This window comes from Grammomys surdaster, unplaced genomic scaffold, assembly GCF_004785775.1.
Source record: "Grammomys surdaster isolate TR1022 unplaced genomic scaffold, NIH_TR_1.0 193, whole genome shotgun sequence".
In the NCBI taxonomy this organism is placed as follows: Eukaryota; Metazoa; Chordata; class Mammalia; order Rodentia; family Muridae; genus Grammomys; species Grammomys surdaster.
In genome coordinates, this window is record NW_021604638.1 from 7,969,258 (window position 1) to 7,984,809 (window position 15,552).

General features: G+C 46.1%; 1 protein-coding gene across 3 annotated transcripts in view; it reads right to left on the minus strand.

The window, feature by feature from the left end:
• The window catches only part of Arfgef2 (ADP ribosylation factor guanine nucleotide exchange factor 2), an 83,702-nt gene that overhangs the window by 6,760 nt on the left and 61,390 nt on the right, over positions 1 to 15,552 (minus strand). For 2 of the 3 annotated variants that reach the window (XM_028769524.1, XM_028769523.1), the window contains exons 29-36: positions 14,638 to 14,768; positions 14,256 to 14,385; positions 11,419 to 11,554; positions 10,084 to 10,222; positions 9,923 to 9,977; positions 7,371 to 7,485; positions 4,110 to 4,240; positions 1,109 to 1,277 (exon numbers count right to left, since the gene is read on the minus strand). In XM_028769524.1, coding sequence (XP_028625357.1) covers positions 1,109 to 1,277; positions 4,110 to 4,240; positions 7,371 to 7,485; positions 9,923 to 9,977; positions 10,084 to 10,222; positions 11,419 to 11,554; positions 14,256 to 14,385; positions 14,638 to 14,768 — 1,006 coding nt within the window. Of the gene's footprint in view, positions 1 to 1,108; positions 1,278 to 4,109; positions 4,241 to 7,370; positions 7,486 to 9,922; positions 9,978 to 10,083; positions 10,223 to 11,418; positions 11,555 to 14,255; positions 14,386 to 14,637; positions 14,769 to 15,552 lie in introns of those variants that run through there. The other variant, XR_003711701.1, reaches the window with a different exon arrangement.

Sequence of the window (15,552 nt, forward strand, 5' to 3'; positions counted from 1 at the left end):
CTTGGGAGGCGGAGGCAGGCGGATTTCTGAGTTTGAGAGTTCGAGGCCAGCCTGGTGTACAGAGGCCAGCCTGGTGTACACTCTGTAGACCAGGCTAGCCTCGAACTCTCAAACTCAGAAATCCGCCTGCCTCTGCCTCCCAAGTACTGGGATTAAAGGCGTGCGCCACCACCGCCCGGGCAAAAACACAATTTAAAAAGAAAAAAAAGTATAAAAATCCCAATCAGCCAGGGATGTGCCAAACACTCTGAGCAAAAATCCCCACAGACAATGGCATGTACAAGACCTCCCCACCCCCATAGGGAAAAGATATTCCTAGTGTGGTTTAAAACAGTGGCTTAAGCCAAGCATGGTAGCACATGCCTTTAATCCCAGCACTCAGGAGGCAGCAGGATCTCTAAGGTAGAGGCCAGCCTGGTCTAGAGTGAGTTCCAGGACAGTCAGGGCAACACAGAGAAACCCTGTGTCAAGAAACAAACAATCAAACAAACAAACACCTCAGGATGAGGCATAGTGGCACATATCTATAATCCCAGTAATCAGGAGGCTAAGACAGGGGGACTACTGTGAGTTTCAGACTAGCCTAAGGTACCAGCAAGTTCTAGGTTAGCCAGGGTGACAGCAAAAAAAAAAAAAAAAAAAAAAACCAATTCTGTTTCAACAAAACAAGACATCTGAGGAGAATGTTAAGGGATGGAACCAAAAGTCTGTAATGTGTCTCTGCAAAGTTCAGAATAATAAAACTATACTTTCCAGCCTCGGAAAAATAAATATTATCTAAAAATATAGGTTAGAGAGATGGCTCAGTAGTTAAGAGTCTCTCAGAGCTAAGGTCTTTCAGAACACTCAGGTTCAATACCCAGTATGCACATGGAGGCTCACAACTCTAAAACTCCATTTCCCAGGGATCCAGTCCCCTCTTCTAACCTCCTTAGACACCAGGTATGTAGGACACAAGACATAAATGCAGGCAAAACACTCATACACTTAAAAAAACAAAAAATGAAATTAAAAGCATATTAAAGTATCAGAATTCTCCAAAGGCTTTGGTGTTTTGGGCTAGTGTGGCCAGTGTGGCCATCAAGAGTCATGAGTCTGTGTGCCTCACCAGCTCGCCAGAGGACGGTCCGCTGCTCATAGTTGGAGTTGAAGGCCTTGGAGAAGGAATGGGACTCCTGCAGGCAGTCCAGCAGCTTGAAGAGGTGCTGGGACGACATGAACTTGTACATGCCCTGATTCTCCGTCTCAATGTGGATATCAGCATCTAGTGTGTCTTGCTGGAAGAGAGAAACAAAATGGGGAGTGACGAGCTTAATGGGGACTGAGGCATTCTGGGAAGGCGGACAAGGCATCCCAGTTCTCCCAGAGTCATCCTTGGAACCATCCACTCAGAGTCTGTCTCTGGCTGGGAACATGTCCTGAGTGGCTGTGTGCTGTCTCTGTGGCATCAGTGGGGTGTATGTTCAGCACCTCACTACAGCACTGTGGGTGTCTGTGTGACAGAAGGCCTGAGTTCCAAGCATAATTGAATAGCACAGGAAGGGAAGCACAGCCTAGCTGGTCCTTGGAGCTCAGGTGATCACTCAAGCCCGTGACTGCTGTCAGCTAAACATGCATAAGGTATTTCAAATTGTTAGTCAATGTGGAGCCTAAAATCTGAGACACGCTCAGAGATTTCTGTAGTTCTTGAGATTTCTAGGAATCAACTGTAGCCTTCGTAAGAGGTGAAGAGAGAAGACAATAGAACTTCCTGAGTTGATCTGTAACTCTGGAGCACTCCTTATCAAAATCCCACTGATGCTACGTGTGCAGACACTCACCTGTTATCCCGGCTGAAACCGGATGAGTGCAATGCACATCAAGGCTAGCCTGGGCTACGCATGAGTTCCAGGCTAGTCTGACCTATGCAGTGAGACCTTATTTTAACAAAGCTGATGTTAAATGCCATACATGATCCGGATTGGCCAGTAAATCTTGAAAGTGTATTGGAGGGCTGAAATATTGAAACATACTAGAGGGTGACATGCTCTGCTTCCAAAACAAGTACTAAAGTTCCAGTCATCAGGACAGTGCGTGCTGGCACACAGGTGAGCTAGCCAGCACGGAGACATAAGAAATAACCCTTAATGATGGTAAACTGACTTCTAACACAAGTGCCAGGAAAATCCACCAGGGAAAGAAAAGACTGTATCAGACAGTGCTGAGGACATGTGACCATCACACGACAGACAAAGGCCAGGTCCCACCTTACACCATTAACAAGAACTATAATCCAGCTAAAGATCCAAGAGAAAACTTTACATAAAGAGCTCTTTTTTTCCCCTTGAGACTGGGTCTCTTTTACATAGCCCTGGCTGTCCTAGAACTCACTCAGCAGACCAGACCAGCCTAGAATTCACAGAGATTCAACTGCCTCTGCCTCCCAAGTGTTGGGATTAGAAGTGTGCACCACCATACCGGGCCACTTAAATAAACCTCTTAAAGAGGCAGGAAGGAGGGCTCAGTGGTTGAAGAGCAGTGGCTGGCCCTAATATCACACGGCGGCTCACAACTGGTTGTAACTCCAGTTCCAAGAGATCTGGCACCCTCTTCTGGCTTCCTTGGGCAGCAGGCATGCACTAAGTATACAAATATAAATTTAGGCAAAGCACCCACACAAATAAAATTTAAAAAAGAAAAGAAAAACCCACAAAATCTCTTAAAACATAGTTTTATAGCTAAGCATGGTGCTGGGCACCTGTAATTGCACTGGGGCCATAAGGTTGGTGGACTGCACAACAACAAACCCACAAAACCCAGCCGAGCACAACTGTAAGCCTCAATCTTTGTGAACTTGAACTGGAGAATGTTTTCCTAAATCTGACATCAAACCCACAAAGGACAAAGAAAACTGGTGATGTGACCCTGGACCTCTTTTCTTCTTTTTTTTTTTTGTGTTTCAAAGAAACTGAAAATGACCTTGGCATGGTGGCACACAACTTTATTCCCAGCACTCAGGAGGCAGAGGCAGGCGGATTTCTGAGTTTGAGGTCAGCCGGTCTACAGAGCGAGTTCCAGAACAGCCAAGGCTACATCGAGAAACCCTGTCTCGAAAAACAAAAATAAAAATGAAAAAAGGAAAAGAAGACAGAAAATGGACAGACTTGAACAAGCAGTTGTATTAAAGTCCATAGTAACTATCCTCTTAGACAACAGCAGGGCTGAGGCAGGGGTGTGGCCTCAGGCTCTGCTTGTTCCAGGTCTCTGGTTGACTGCAGCCCCTCATTCTGAGCATGCTAGCCTCTGAGGGGCCACAGCACGTGTATGGAGCTCAGAGGGGAGCTGGACCCCCACTTTCACTCTGTGGATCCTGGGGTCAAACTCCGGTTGGCAGGCTTGGCAGCAAATGCTCACCCACTGAGCTGTTTTACTGGCTTCAGGACGTTCTACATATACACTGTCCCTCTCATATTTTGTTTCGTTTTCTTTTTATCCTCTGGCTTGATTTTCTGTTTGTGATTTTTGAAACAAAGTTTCTTGTAGCTCAGGCTAGCTTCAAGCTGGCTGTGTAGAGAATGTGTGGCTTGGAATCCATCTGTTCCCATCTCCCAAGATCTCCCATCTACCGGGATTACAAGTGTGCCTCTAGACCAGGCTTGCTCTCCTAACAGGTTTTGGTGGTTGTTTAAAAAAGGTCTCACTCTAGCCCAGGAAGGCCTTGAACTCATAGCAAGTCTCTGACCTTACCTGCTGAGTGCTGGAATCTCAGGTGTGTGCCCTCACAAGGCTTCCCCAGTTACGGGTGGAGAAGTCGGGCAGCAAGAGCAGAAAGTCACCCCTGAGGTCAATCATCACTCTCTCTAGCACCAAGAGAGGGGTGGCATCTGAACAGAGCTGGAGCTCAGGGGATTACAGACCAAGCTCTGACTTTCAGTGTTCTGTCTCTGTGGCATATGTTGTTTCCTGGCGCCCAATCTCCAGGGGCCGACACAATGTTTCTAAACATGAGGTTGCATAGAGGTGAGGATGATGGGCTGGGGACTGACCATCCGTGCTGGCTCCAACCTGCTGCAGCTGCTCACAGACTCCCACGGAAAAGACTGCCCCCGCCCAGGCCCTGCGGTACTTACCTGGGCAGCCACCATGTGCTCGGCATCCTCCTTTTTGCTAGTTGCAGGGTAGAACACAATGTTGTCAATGGTCTGTATCAGCTCCAGCTGAACCACACACTTGATAAGGAGGCTGGCCAGCAGTTTCTGATCTATATCAGATGATAAAGATTAACCCAACGCTGACTTAGTGCTCACTGAGCTCCTCCTGTGTACCCAGCACTTCTCAGTGCTGGGGCAGCGCCATGGATAACTCTGCCTCCCGATCCCGAGCACTGGAGACATGAGCTAAGACCTAAGAGAGACACCCACTGGCATGATGACGCAGAGAGGAACATCACGGTTGAATTGCAAGTTTAAATAAAATGCCAGGAAATGTCTGTGAGCTGACTGTAGACCACAAGGTCTGCAGGGAGCTGACTGTGGAACCTGGGTCGTCAGCCACAGCTCTCGGGGATCACAGTGTGCACTGCGCCCTCCTGGCAGGTAGGCAGGGTGCAGGCCAGCCAGCCAGCCTCTGTGAGCAGGCTCACCTCAGCTTGGGTGGGAGAGTGGGCAGGGGAACTCCCCTAAGTTCTCAGTTTCGGGGCCACTGTTTTTCCAGTGTAGTCTTCTGCACGTCCTATTTCTCTGTGCCTGCTCTTTAGGGTACTGGACCCATGAGGGTCTGGATTTGATTTGCATCCCTGGGGAAGGTATGAGGAGGTACTCTGTGGGGTGGTGAAGCTTTCACTGGTCAGAGTTCTTTATCCTAACTTCCCTGTTCACATCCACAATGATGCTTCTGGCACTGAAGACTGACTCCGTCTACCCTTGTATCTCCAACTCCAGAGGTTTAGGCAACTCAAGTGTTGGCTGATTCATGATCCACTACGGTAAAATGAAAGACTTTCTCCCAGCGCATGAGAGAACTAAGGTGGGGGAAGTTCTGTATAGCTGTAGTGATAGGAAGATCGAAAGCAGCTGTCTTCTAGTTTTTAAACATGGGTGTAACAGTCTACAACCATGGAAAACTCCTTTATGCAGAATGTTCCCACTTTTGAGGGGCCGAGGATTCAGTTCTGTGCTAGAATGTTTCCCTGGCATGTGACTTCTTGGGTTCAGTCTCCAGCAACACCTAAAATAATTTTTGTTGTTGAATGTGTATGTTTTGTCTGCATGTATGTCTGTTTCCCATGCACATGCCTGGTACTCACAGAGCTGACAAGAGGCCACCAGAAGGTTTTGGACCTCCATGCAAAAACGAGAACCAAATCCAGGTCCTCTATGAGAGCAGCCAGTGCTCTCAGCTGCTGAGTCATCTCTCCGGCCCCCTAATGAATCCTAACTTTGAAACTGGCCAGGAGTGGTGCCCACTTCTAATCCCAGCACTTGGGAAGCACAGGCGGATGCAGCTCTGTGAGATCCGAGTCATCCTGGTCTAAAGAGCAAGCTCCAGGACAGTCAAGCCTCCATGGAAAAGCCTCGTCTCAAACACACAAACTAAAAGCTAAACTATACAGCCAGGGCATGGCGGCCGTATCACTCTGGAGGTTGAGGCAGAAGGGGGAGGACTGAAGGTTCAGGCCAGCTGGATTGTGAGATTAGATTCTGTCTCAAAAACAAAACAAAAAAGAAATTGTGTAAAGATCTGGGGCTCAGAAGGGAGGGAGGAGAAAGACTTGGCTGTTGGCTGGAGGCACAGCAGCGGCTCTGGGCCAAACACCTCTCTAGACACAGACTTCTAGCTCCCCTGAGTTTTCTCCTATGGGAAGGAATTTAGACTTGACCCTGTCCAACTAATGACCTTAGCTAGAGGTGATGAATTATCAGACACCCATCTCCCCTGAATGCGGAGGAGACTGGCTGTGAGCAGTTTCCAAAGGACAGTACCTCAGTCCCAGGAGCCTTTTTAGTGGATTTCAAGGTGACTTATATTCCTTCAAAAGATAACAGGATCACACTCTGCTTTATTCTACTGTGGTGCAACCTGACATGTGAAGAATGGGGTGGATTTGAAGACAAAGCATAGGGGACCCCACTGCAGACAGAACGGAACACTTTGAAGTTCTAATTCCTCAGTCTGCCAAAGGCATGTGTATGTGGCCCTGTCTGCTACATATTGGTAAGTTATACTACCTGTCATTCAAATGCAAAGTGGCTTCTTCAAAGGCCAGCAGAAGAGTAAATGACAGTGCCTGGCACATCACATCACAGGGTCTGACAGTGCAGCCCAGGATGGCCTGGAACTATCTATACAGATCAGAGTAGAGGCATCAGACCCAGAGATCCGCCTGCTAGAATCTAAGGCATGCATCATCATGCCCTACCTCAAGTCCAGTTCTTTTGTTCAAAGATTTATTTCTTTTATGTGTGTGGGAGTGATGTCTACATCACAGTCTGGACACCAGAAGAGTGAATTGGATCCCATGAGACTACAGTTATAGATGGTTGTGGGCCACCATGTGGGTGCTGGGAATCTAGGATCTCTGAAGAATGGCCAGTGCTCTTAACCACTGAGCCATCTCTCCCATCCACACTCCAGTTCTTAGAGCTACTTTTCAGAAAGAGAGAGTAAAACTCCCCATGAGCATCATTAAGAGACAAACCAGAGAAATAACTGGGATTGGTTTGCAGAGCAGCCACAGCCCCGGGTGGGTGTGAGAGACACACAGTGGGCTCTCACACACATGGAAAAGATTCCAATCAATCATAATTGAAAACAGAAAATCATTCCAAAGACATAATTTTACTGAGGTATTCCCAAAGATCATGCAAACAGATGGCAATTTGGAAACATCTGTCAAAAATGAATGCTCTTGTCACCCCACCCCAGAGCTAGTTAATTTCTAGGAATTCTCTAACTAGTGATGTGTTAAAATATGTCATGCAGAACAGTACACAGGGTGATAGTCACAAATAAAGGAATAAAACCATAAGTGTTCATTATTAAGACCCATTTAAACAAAGATGCTTCTGTTGGGATGGTATGAAAAGCTGTGCAAGCATTATGTATTGACGGCTAATGATGCATTAAGTGAAAAGTGGACAGCACACACTACCCATGACGGGCACAGAACGGGAGGGGCATGTGTCTGCGGGTACATATGTATGCGCATGTATCTGCAGGCATATGAAGTGACTTCAGAGAGAGCCTGGCAACACTGTGGCACAGAAGAGAGGAGGAGCTGGAGGGAGGTGTATCCTCTGGCACCTATGTGCTTTCCAAATATGTGAGTCCCATAAATGTGTTGTCCAACTAAAATAAGTAAGTGAAAACACACCCAGAACAAAAGGTCTTACTTGCATACGGTGCTCCCTTCCAGCTGTCGTCAGTGGGGTTGGACAGCTGGCTCTGTCCTCTCTCGGAGGCGTTTCTATCTATGCTGCTTAAAGATTGGCGGTCCAGGTCCACATCCTAATGCAAACCAGAAAAGAATGACAGTGTTCACTGCTTTTCAGGGTCCAGCACAGATACAACTCTCAACATCAATGCTCCATGTTAAATTCAGTTAAAATTTCACACTCTCCTATTCAAACTCAAGACATTTCTCTACACACTATAGAAATGAGTGTGACAGATTTCTTTCCTTTCTATCTATCTATCTATCTATCTCTCTTTCCTTCCTTCCTTCCTTCCTTCCTTCCTTCCTTCCTTCCTTCCTTCCTTCCTTCCTTCCTTTCTTTCCACCCCTTCTCCCTCAATAGAGTTTCTCTGTGTTCTCTCAAGACAGCTTTGGCTGTCCTGGAACTCACTCTGTAGACCAGGCTGGTCTTGAACTCAAAGATCCACCTGCCTCTGCCCTCTAAGCGTTGTGATTGAAGGTGTGTGCCATCAACACCAGGCCTGAGTGTGACAGATAAAAATTAGGTCAAAAAAAAAAAAATTAGGTCAAGTTCAAAATTAAATCAGAAATGTTGTAGCTGTTTTTTTCTTCTACTGATATTAAAATGAAAATTTAAAAACAGAATTTAAAAAGTGTGGGGTTCCCTTTGGAACAAGACGTAGAACTCTGTGCTCCTCCTGCACCATGCCATGCCTCCTGCCTTGGTGATAATGTACAGAACTTCTGAACCTGTGAGCCAGCTCCAATTAAATGTTGTTCTTTATAAGAAAAAAAGAAAGCCAACAAGATGGCACAGCAGGTAAATAAGGGTGCCTGCCACTGAGGTCCATGACCCATGTGATGGAAACAAAGATCTTACTCCTGCAAGGTCTCTTTTCACCTCCTAAGTGTCCCAAGCAGCAGGCATATATATTCTCCCCCCCCTCACACACACACACAGACACACACACACACACACACACACACACAGACACACACACACACACACACAGAATTAAAAGAAGAAAATGTTTATTTTTAGGTTTTGAGAGACAAGGTTCCCATTCCGCAGCCCTGGCTAACCTGATCACTCTGTAGATCAGGCTGGGCTTGAACTCACAGAGATCCATTTGCCCTTGCCTCCTGAGTGCCAGGAGGTCAGTGCTAGAGGTGAGTACCACCATACCCAGCAAAACTAGAGGATGTTTAAATACCATGCTTTACTTTGAACTGAATAAACTCTTGGGCCAGTGAGATGGCTCAGTAGATAAAAGCACTTGCCACTATGTATGATGACCTAAGGTCATCCCTGGAGCCTGCATGGTAAAGCCTAACTCCTCTATAGCTGTCTTCTAGCCTACACCACACACACACACACACACACACACACACACACACACACACACTTTCCAAAAACTTCAAGAATAAAAACTGAATAAATTTTGACTTCACCCATCTTCACACCATCAGTGTGGTTCCTGGCACCACACAGTGGCTTTCTAACCTCCTGTACCTCAGGTTCCAGGGGATCTAATGCCCTTTCTGGCCTCACTGCACTCACACATATACACATAATCACAATTTTTTAAAATCAGAATTTATGTGACTTCACACTAACTATAAAGTGATCATTTCTTTGCTGAGTAGGGTACTGTTAACTCAGGACAACAAGAAGCAAGGAACCGCTCCTAACAGTCACCAGAGCTGTTTCCAGAGAGAACAGCAGCAATACGCAGCTCAAGAGAGGGCCACTATGAGAGATTTAACGACCCAGACACAAGCTCACAGGCTTCACACTCATCCCTCTTCACGTCAGCTGCGTTCAAGACCACAGCAATGCACACACGGAGGATAAGCAACACATGTGCACAGTATTTTCTATTGCAGAAGGAGACTCTTGTTTTATTTTGTCTTGAGACAGGGTAACCTTAGCTGTCCTGGAACTTGTTCTATAGAACAGGCTAGCCTCAAACTCACAGAAAATCACCTACCTCTGACTCCTGAGTGCTGGGATTAAAGGTGTGCCACACTGCCCACAGGAGACTATTTTAAAAAATACTTTCTATACTTTGTAGGAAATGATAAAAGCCTATTAATTCTCTTGGGGGCACCGAGAGGCTCACTATGTATTCCCTGGCTGGCCTAGAACTCAGAGATCTGCCTGTTTTTGCCCTAAGTGCTGGGGTCAAAGGTGTGTGTGCACCATCACACCCAGAAGGCATATTAACTTTAGATTGTGTAAACGTTTTCATTCCCATAAGAAAGCTTCAAAATACATAGGCTGACTACTGTTTTAAATTACATTTTATTTGCTTATTTTATGTATTAGGGTTGGACAGGAGGGGGCCTTGTGCCTGTGGGAGGTCTGAGGACAACTTACATGGGTCACTTCCCTCTCTCGACCATGTGGGTTAGGGTACTGAACTCAGGTCACTGGCTGGGTGGCAAGCACCTTTACCCACTGAGCCATCTCATCAGCCTAGGCTGATGAACCTTGTTGAGATATGAGAAGAGAATAAAGGAACCTACCAGATGTCTATCTGACACCTCCTCCTCCATCCCCGCAGGTCTCCACGTCAGCAAACTTAAGGGAACAGGAGAGAAAGCGGAGATCAGCATCCGCTCACCTGGGAGCCTGGCGTAGCTAGCTCCAGGTCACACGGACACATCCCACATGCCTTAGCACTTACACATGCGGGATGGTGGTTTTGAAAATATCCAGCATGCAATTGCAGGTTTCATCCCAGACAGCAGGGCTGAACTTCTCTCCATTGGATATCACTAGGTTCTCTAAGCAATTCGTACCTGATCGGGCCAACTGCTCATTATCTGCAAAATTCAACAGCATCTGTCATTAAATTTTAACTGTTGTCCCGATAGCAACCAAACAGGATCGGGGCTGACAGGCCCATGGTCTCTATCTGACACTGGGAGGTGGGGGTTGTAGCTGGAGGTCTGTAAGCTTTAATGAAGCCAGGCTATGAAGAGTCAACTGTTAGAGCTGAAGGGTGCCATCCCAGGGATCTCTTCTGGCCTTCATGGACATTCAGCACACACATGGTGCACAGACATACATGTAGGAAGAATACCCATGCACATATAATTTAAAAAATGATTTTTGTTTTTTAAAGAAGTACAATGATTCTGTGAGTTTTGCTGAGGGGTGTTTTGTTACTTTAACTGGCTCACACGCAGGAAATGGCATAAGATGCATGAAAATAGTGTTTCTGAGTTAATCACTAACTACCTTTCCAATTTTTGCTATCAAAATAGTACAACTATTTGCTGCTTCCTTTAAAACGCCGTCATTTTCACCAGAAGGACATGGTGGCACACACCTTTGACCCCAGCACCTGGGATGCAGAGGTAGGTGGATCTCTGTGACTCTGAGGCCAGTCTAGTCTACAAATCAAGTTCTAGTACAGCCAGGGCTACACAGAGAACAAGGAAAAAAGGAGTCACTTTTCAAAAAATTGTAATTCAATTTAACTTGCCCTAGGCCAAAATGGGATCCAAGTCTGAGGGACCCATGGTGTTTACCCGGCCCACCTTAACATGGAGTTTACCAGGCCCACCCTAACATGAACACAACACCACTCAAACAAAAGGACGTCCACCGAGGGAGCTGCCGATAGTCACTCCAAAAGGAATTTAAAAAACAGTTTACTACAAAAAATTACAAACACATAAAACATGAAAGAAGGGAGTTGGGGGAATGGTGCATGGACACACGGATGGACAGACACAGGCTGGGAGGAGAGGAGGGAGGGAAGAAAATTGAAAAAAACTTGAAAGCACAAAAGTGCATCTCACCTTTTAAAACAAAATCCATCTTTTAAATGTGCTTTATAAATGAATTATGATTTGAGAAAAAATAAATAAATTATTTTTAAAAAAAGTGGTTTATAGACCAACCTGGGAAGGGATTAGTGGATTAAACCATACACAGTGTCCCTCGGCATTGCATTAGTTTCTCATAAAGACTGTGTAAGAGGAAGCGCTGCCCTCCCCCACTCAGTGAATACCTTGTTTCACACACCACTGCAGCTGTGCAAACACATCGGAGAGAAGCACTTCATTCAAAGCCTCGTAGAACTGGGTGAATACATCACAAATAGCATACAGTGCGTGATTGCAGGTGGTTGTCATCCACTCTGATTTCTGAAAGAAAAAAAAGACAAATCTTCAAAGCCGGCATCTCTGGGGTGAGACGACTCTTGTACACAAGACTGTCATTTACAGCACGTTTGAATATCTCAAAACTGTCCACACTCACTCACTCAGAACCAGCATCTCCATGGTCAGATCTTACAGAAACAGTCAGGTGTGTGAGCAAATGTTTGCCAAAGAGGATGTCCACTACCATGACATTCATACTCTGAAACTGCATGGTATGATATGCTCCACAAATACTCAACTGTCCCTTAAAATAATACAGGAAAATAAAACCAACTTCATACAGGCTAGAGAGATGGCTCAGCAGAGCACTTGCAGGCAATCATAAGAACTGGAGTTCAGATCCCACACCCTTATAACAAGCTTGCCATCCCAGCCACCGTTACCCCATGTCTGTGGGAAGGGCTGAAGGCAATTTGGCACTGGGGCTTGCCAAGAGGAGAAAATGGGAGCCTCACTTTCATCAGGAGACCTTGACTCAAAGTAATAGTGGAATATGAAAGAAGAGGTCACCCGACACCTTATCCTGGCCTATGTGTGTGTGCACTTTCACACACACACACACACACACACACACACACACACACACCAATGTTTACAGTCACAGAAAAGGGAAATGTCACTAAACAGGGTTCTCAAAGTAAAAGTCAGAAGGAAACAAAACTGAAGCCCTGGTAACTTAAGAGCTTAAGTAAAGGCTGCACAGGTGCTGGCCAGCAGGGCCCACCCCCTGACCAAGAAGCTATTTGCAACTGACAGCTGCCAGGAAAGGGGAGATCTGCTTTCCTCAATGGAGTGACACCAGGCATGGGAGTCACACTCAGAGTCTGTGTGTGTGTGTGTGTGTGTGTGTATTTTTTAAGACAAAGAGAAGAACAAAGTCAGGTATGCAGGAGAATATGGGAACACTTAGAGAAGGGGAGAAACACAATCAAAATATACTGTGTAAGAAAAACTTTAAGCTGGATATTATGGTGATGCACATCTTTAATACCAGCATCTGAGAGGCAGAAACAGGCAGAATTTTCGGAGTTTGAGGCTAGCCTGATCTACATATTGAGTTCAAGGATAGCCAGGGCTGTTACACAGAAAAAAAAAAAAAAAACCCTGTTTCAACAGCACACCCCCCCCCCAACAAAAAAACTAAATAAAAAGAAAAAAAAGATACCAATGAAAAAGTAAGACTACAAAGTGACCTCCAGGCCCATCCAGGCAAGAGTATTAGACCCTGTCTCAAAAAACAAACACTAATAAACAAAAAAACAACCAAATCCAGCCCCTCAACAAACAAAAAGAAGAGGAAGCAACTAGGAAAAGGTCATGACACAGGACAAAAAGCCAGGTCACAGTAGGAAATGTGACCAGCAGTGGCAGGACACATGCGACCTAGGCAGCCAGGAAGAGCCTCTGCATGTGCAGAGCACTGAAGTAATTAAAGAATAAAGGGCTGGAGTGGTGTGGAGAAACACAATTCCCCACACTTTGCTGACAAACATGCAAACGGCCTGGTGTATGGACATGAGTGCAGAAGGAAGGCCTCCAGCCTTCTTGTCCCTAAGAGACGAGAACCTAAGAGCAAGTGATTTCAAGAAGCATCACTTCAGAGCTGAGGTGGCAGCGTAGCTGGGGAAAGTCCTTGCCCAGCAAGTATGGGGACTGAGTTTATTTCCTAGAATCTATGTAAAAAGCCAGTGCTGGGGGTTGGGTGTTACAGAAACAAAACCATGGAGCTGGATTCCATGTGTGTACCACATGCTTCATGCATGCTAGCTAAACATTTTTCTGAAATAAAGATTTACCTATTTTATGATGAGGAAAAAATTTACTCTAACATTAAAGAAGAAGACAAATTTTAAACTATGACCTCAACTGTATAAACTGTTTAAGTAGGAAAACACAACACAGTGGTAGCTTCATTTCTATGTAATAAAGGTTTTAACTGTGCGTCCAGAATATCTCACCTAGTACATGTTACTTTTATGCTGGCGTGAGGGGGAAATGATGTTCCTGAAATAACACTTTAATAAAGGACAGTCGGGGGGTGGTGGCACACACCTGTAATTTCAGTACTCAGGAGGCAGAGGCAGGTGGATATCTGTTCGAGGCCAGCCTAGTCTACAGACTAAGTTCCAGGTCAGCCAGGGCTATACAGAGAAATTCTGTCTTGAAAAACCAAAAAAGAAAAAAAGAAAAGAGGAGGGGCTGTGCTTGTTTTGTCCATGTGTCTCCACTGTTGCTGTCCTTCCACTATGAGTCCCGTGGGACCAGGTCAGAGTGTGGAACACAGAAGAGGAGCAGTCACGAGCCTGTAGAGCTGCAAGCAGTGTCCAGGGCCAGGAGGGAAACTCATGAAGTACTTCCTCTCCCTTTTCCCAGAAAGGGATCTCCCAGAACTAGCTGACACTGGTCTAAGAGGACAGTGCTTCTGTCCACTTGTAGAAGCACCTTAAATAGTTGTGTGTTTCAAACCGCTGTTATCTGGCAACACAACCCCAAGAAGGAGGTCAGCCAGGCCGTAGGTCCATCACTTCAACTCACAGGCCATGCTGTAGACATGACATCCATTCAAGGCCATGCTGTAGACATGACATCCACTCACGGGCCACACTGGAGACATGACATCCACTCACAGGCCACGCTGGAGACATGACATCCACTCACAGGCCACGCTGGAGACATTACCCACCTCTGACTGTTGCTCAGGGAGTTTCATGTTGTCAAAAATTCTAAATACAATTCTGAACAGGTCCTGCCACCAGTGCTTTGCAAAGGTGTGGCCATAGTTCTTCATGATCTCAAACATGACTGTGAGTCCTCTGGAGGAAAAATAAAGGACAGCAGGTAAGGAAGAAAATGTCAAACTGAGATGGAAGCAAGAGGTGAGAGTGGGGAGGTGTGGACCTGAGGGGTGGGGATGTGTGAACCTGGGGAGGAGATGTGAACCTGGGGAGTGGGGGTGGGGAGGTGTGAGCCTGGGGGGTTGGGAGATATGAGCCTGAGGGGTGGGGCAAGAAGCGACTCATTTTAGTAACATTGATGATGTCCAGCTACCCTGGGGATCCAGTTACCTTGTTCGAACATCTAACTTGCATCTGTTAATGATACAGGAGAGCTCAAACAGGATGGGAAACCAGCCTCTGACCCAGACCCTGTCACCAGGAGCCACATTCATGTCATCGCTTGTGTATTCTTGCAGTACCTGAAATGAAAATCATGTCTCAGACGTAGCCTAAGCAAGCAGGAGGCAGGAAAGCAGCCACACAAGGACTGAGGCTCCAGACAGCCTTTCCCCCAGACTCTCTTCAGCAGTATAGAAGGTCAATTCCAGAGACAGAGAGACATCTGCCCACTGAAGGAGTCATCCCCATGAACCTACAGACCAGAGTGAGACAGCTCTCAAGATCCCTGGGGCAGAGAGTGTTACATTAAGAAACGTGCTAACGATCAAAGGCTGCTAACCAGGTATCCAGAATTCCTTGTGTTTCCAGAAATTACTGCAACACAGCACTCAGAAGCAGCAGCTACTAGTCACAGAGTGCTTGCTATGTGCCCATTTTACTGACAAGCTGCCTGAAGCAAAGGCACTAACACCTAAGTGGCTGTCCATCATGTAGCTGGGCCCCCTGGGGAGGCTCTCTACACAAAGCTTCCTGACAACTAGGATGTCTGTTCATCATTTCAATGCTTTGCAGCCTCCCTCAATTGTTTACAGTCTCACCAGGAAGACGAGACCTATAAGAAAAACCCAACACCTTCAGAAGCAAACAGAAGGTGTCTTCTTCCTTCCTTTGCTTTTTCTTTCTCTCTTTTCTCTTTTTCTCTTTTAGAGAGGGTGGTTGTTGCATGCAAATCTCTGTCACAAAGCTCCACGCCCAATCTACAGATGCAATTTGGAACTGACTTCTCAGTGTGTCTGTAACAGTGGCAAATGTCATTTCTTTCTTTCTTTCTTTCTTTCTTTCTTTCTTTCTTTCTTTCTTTCT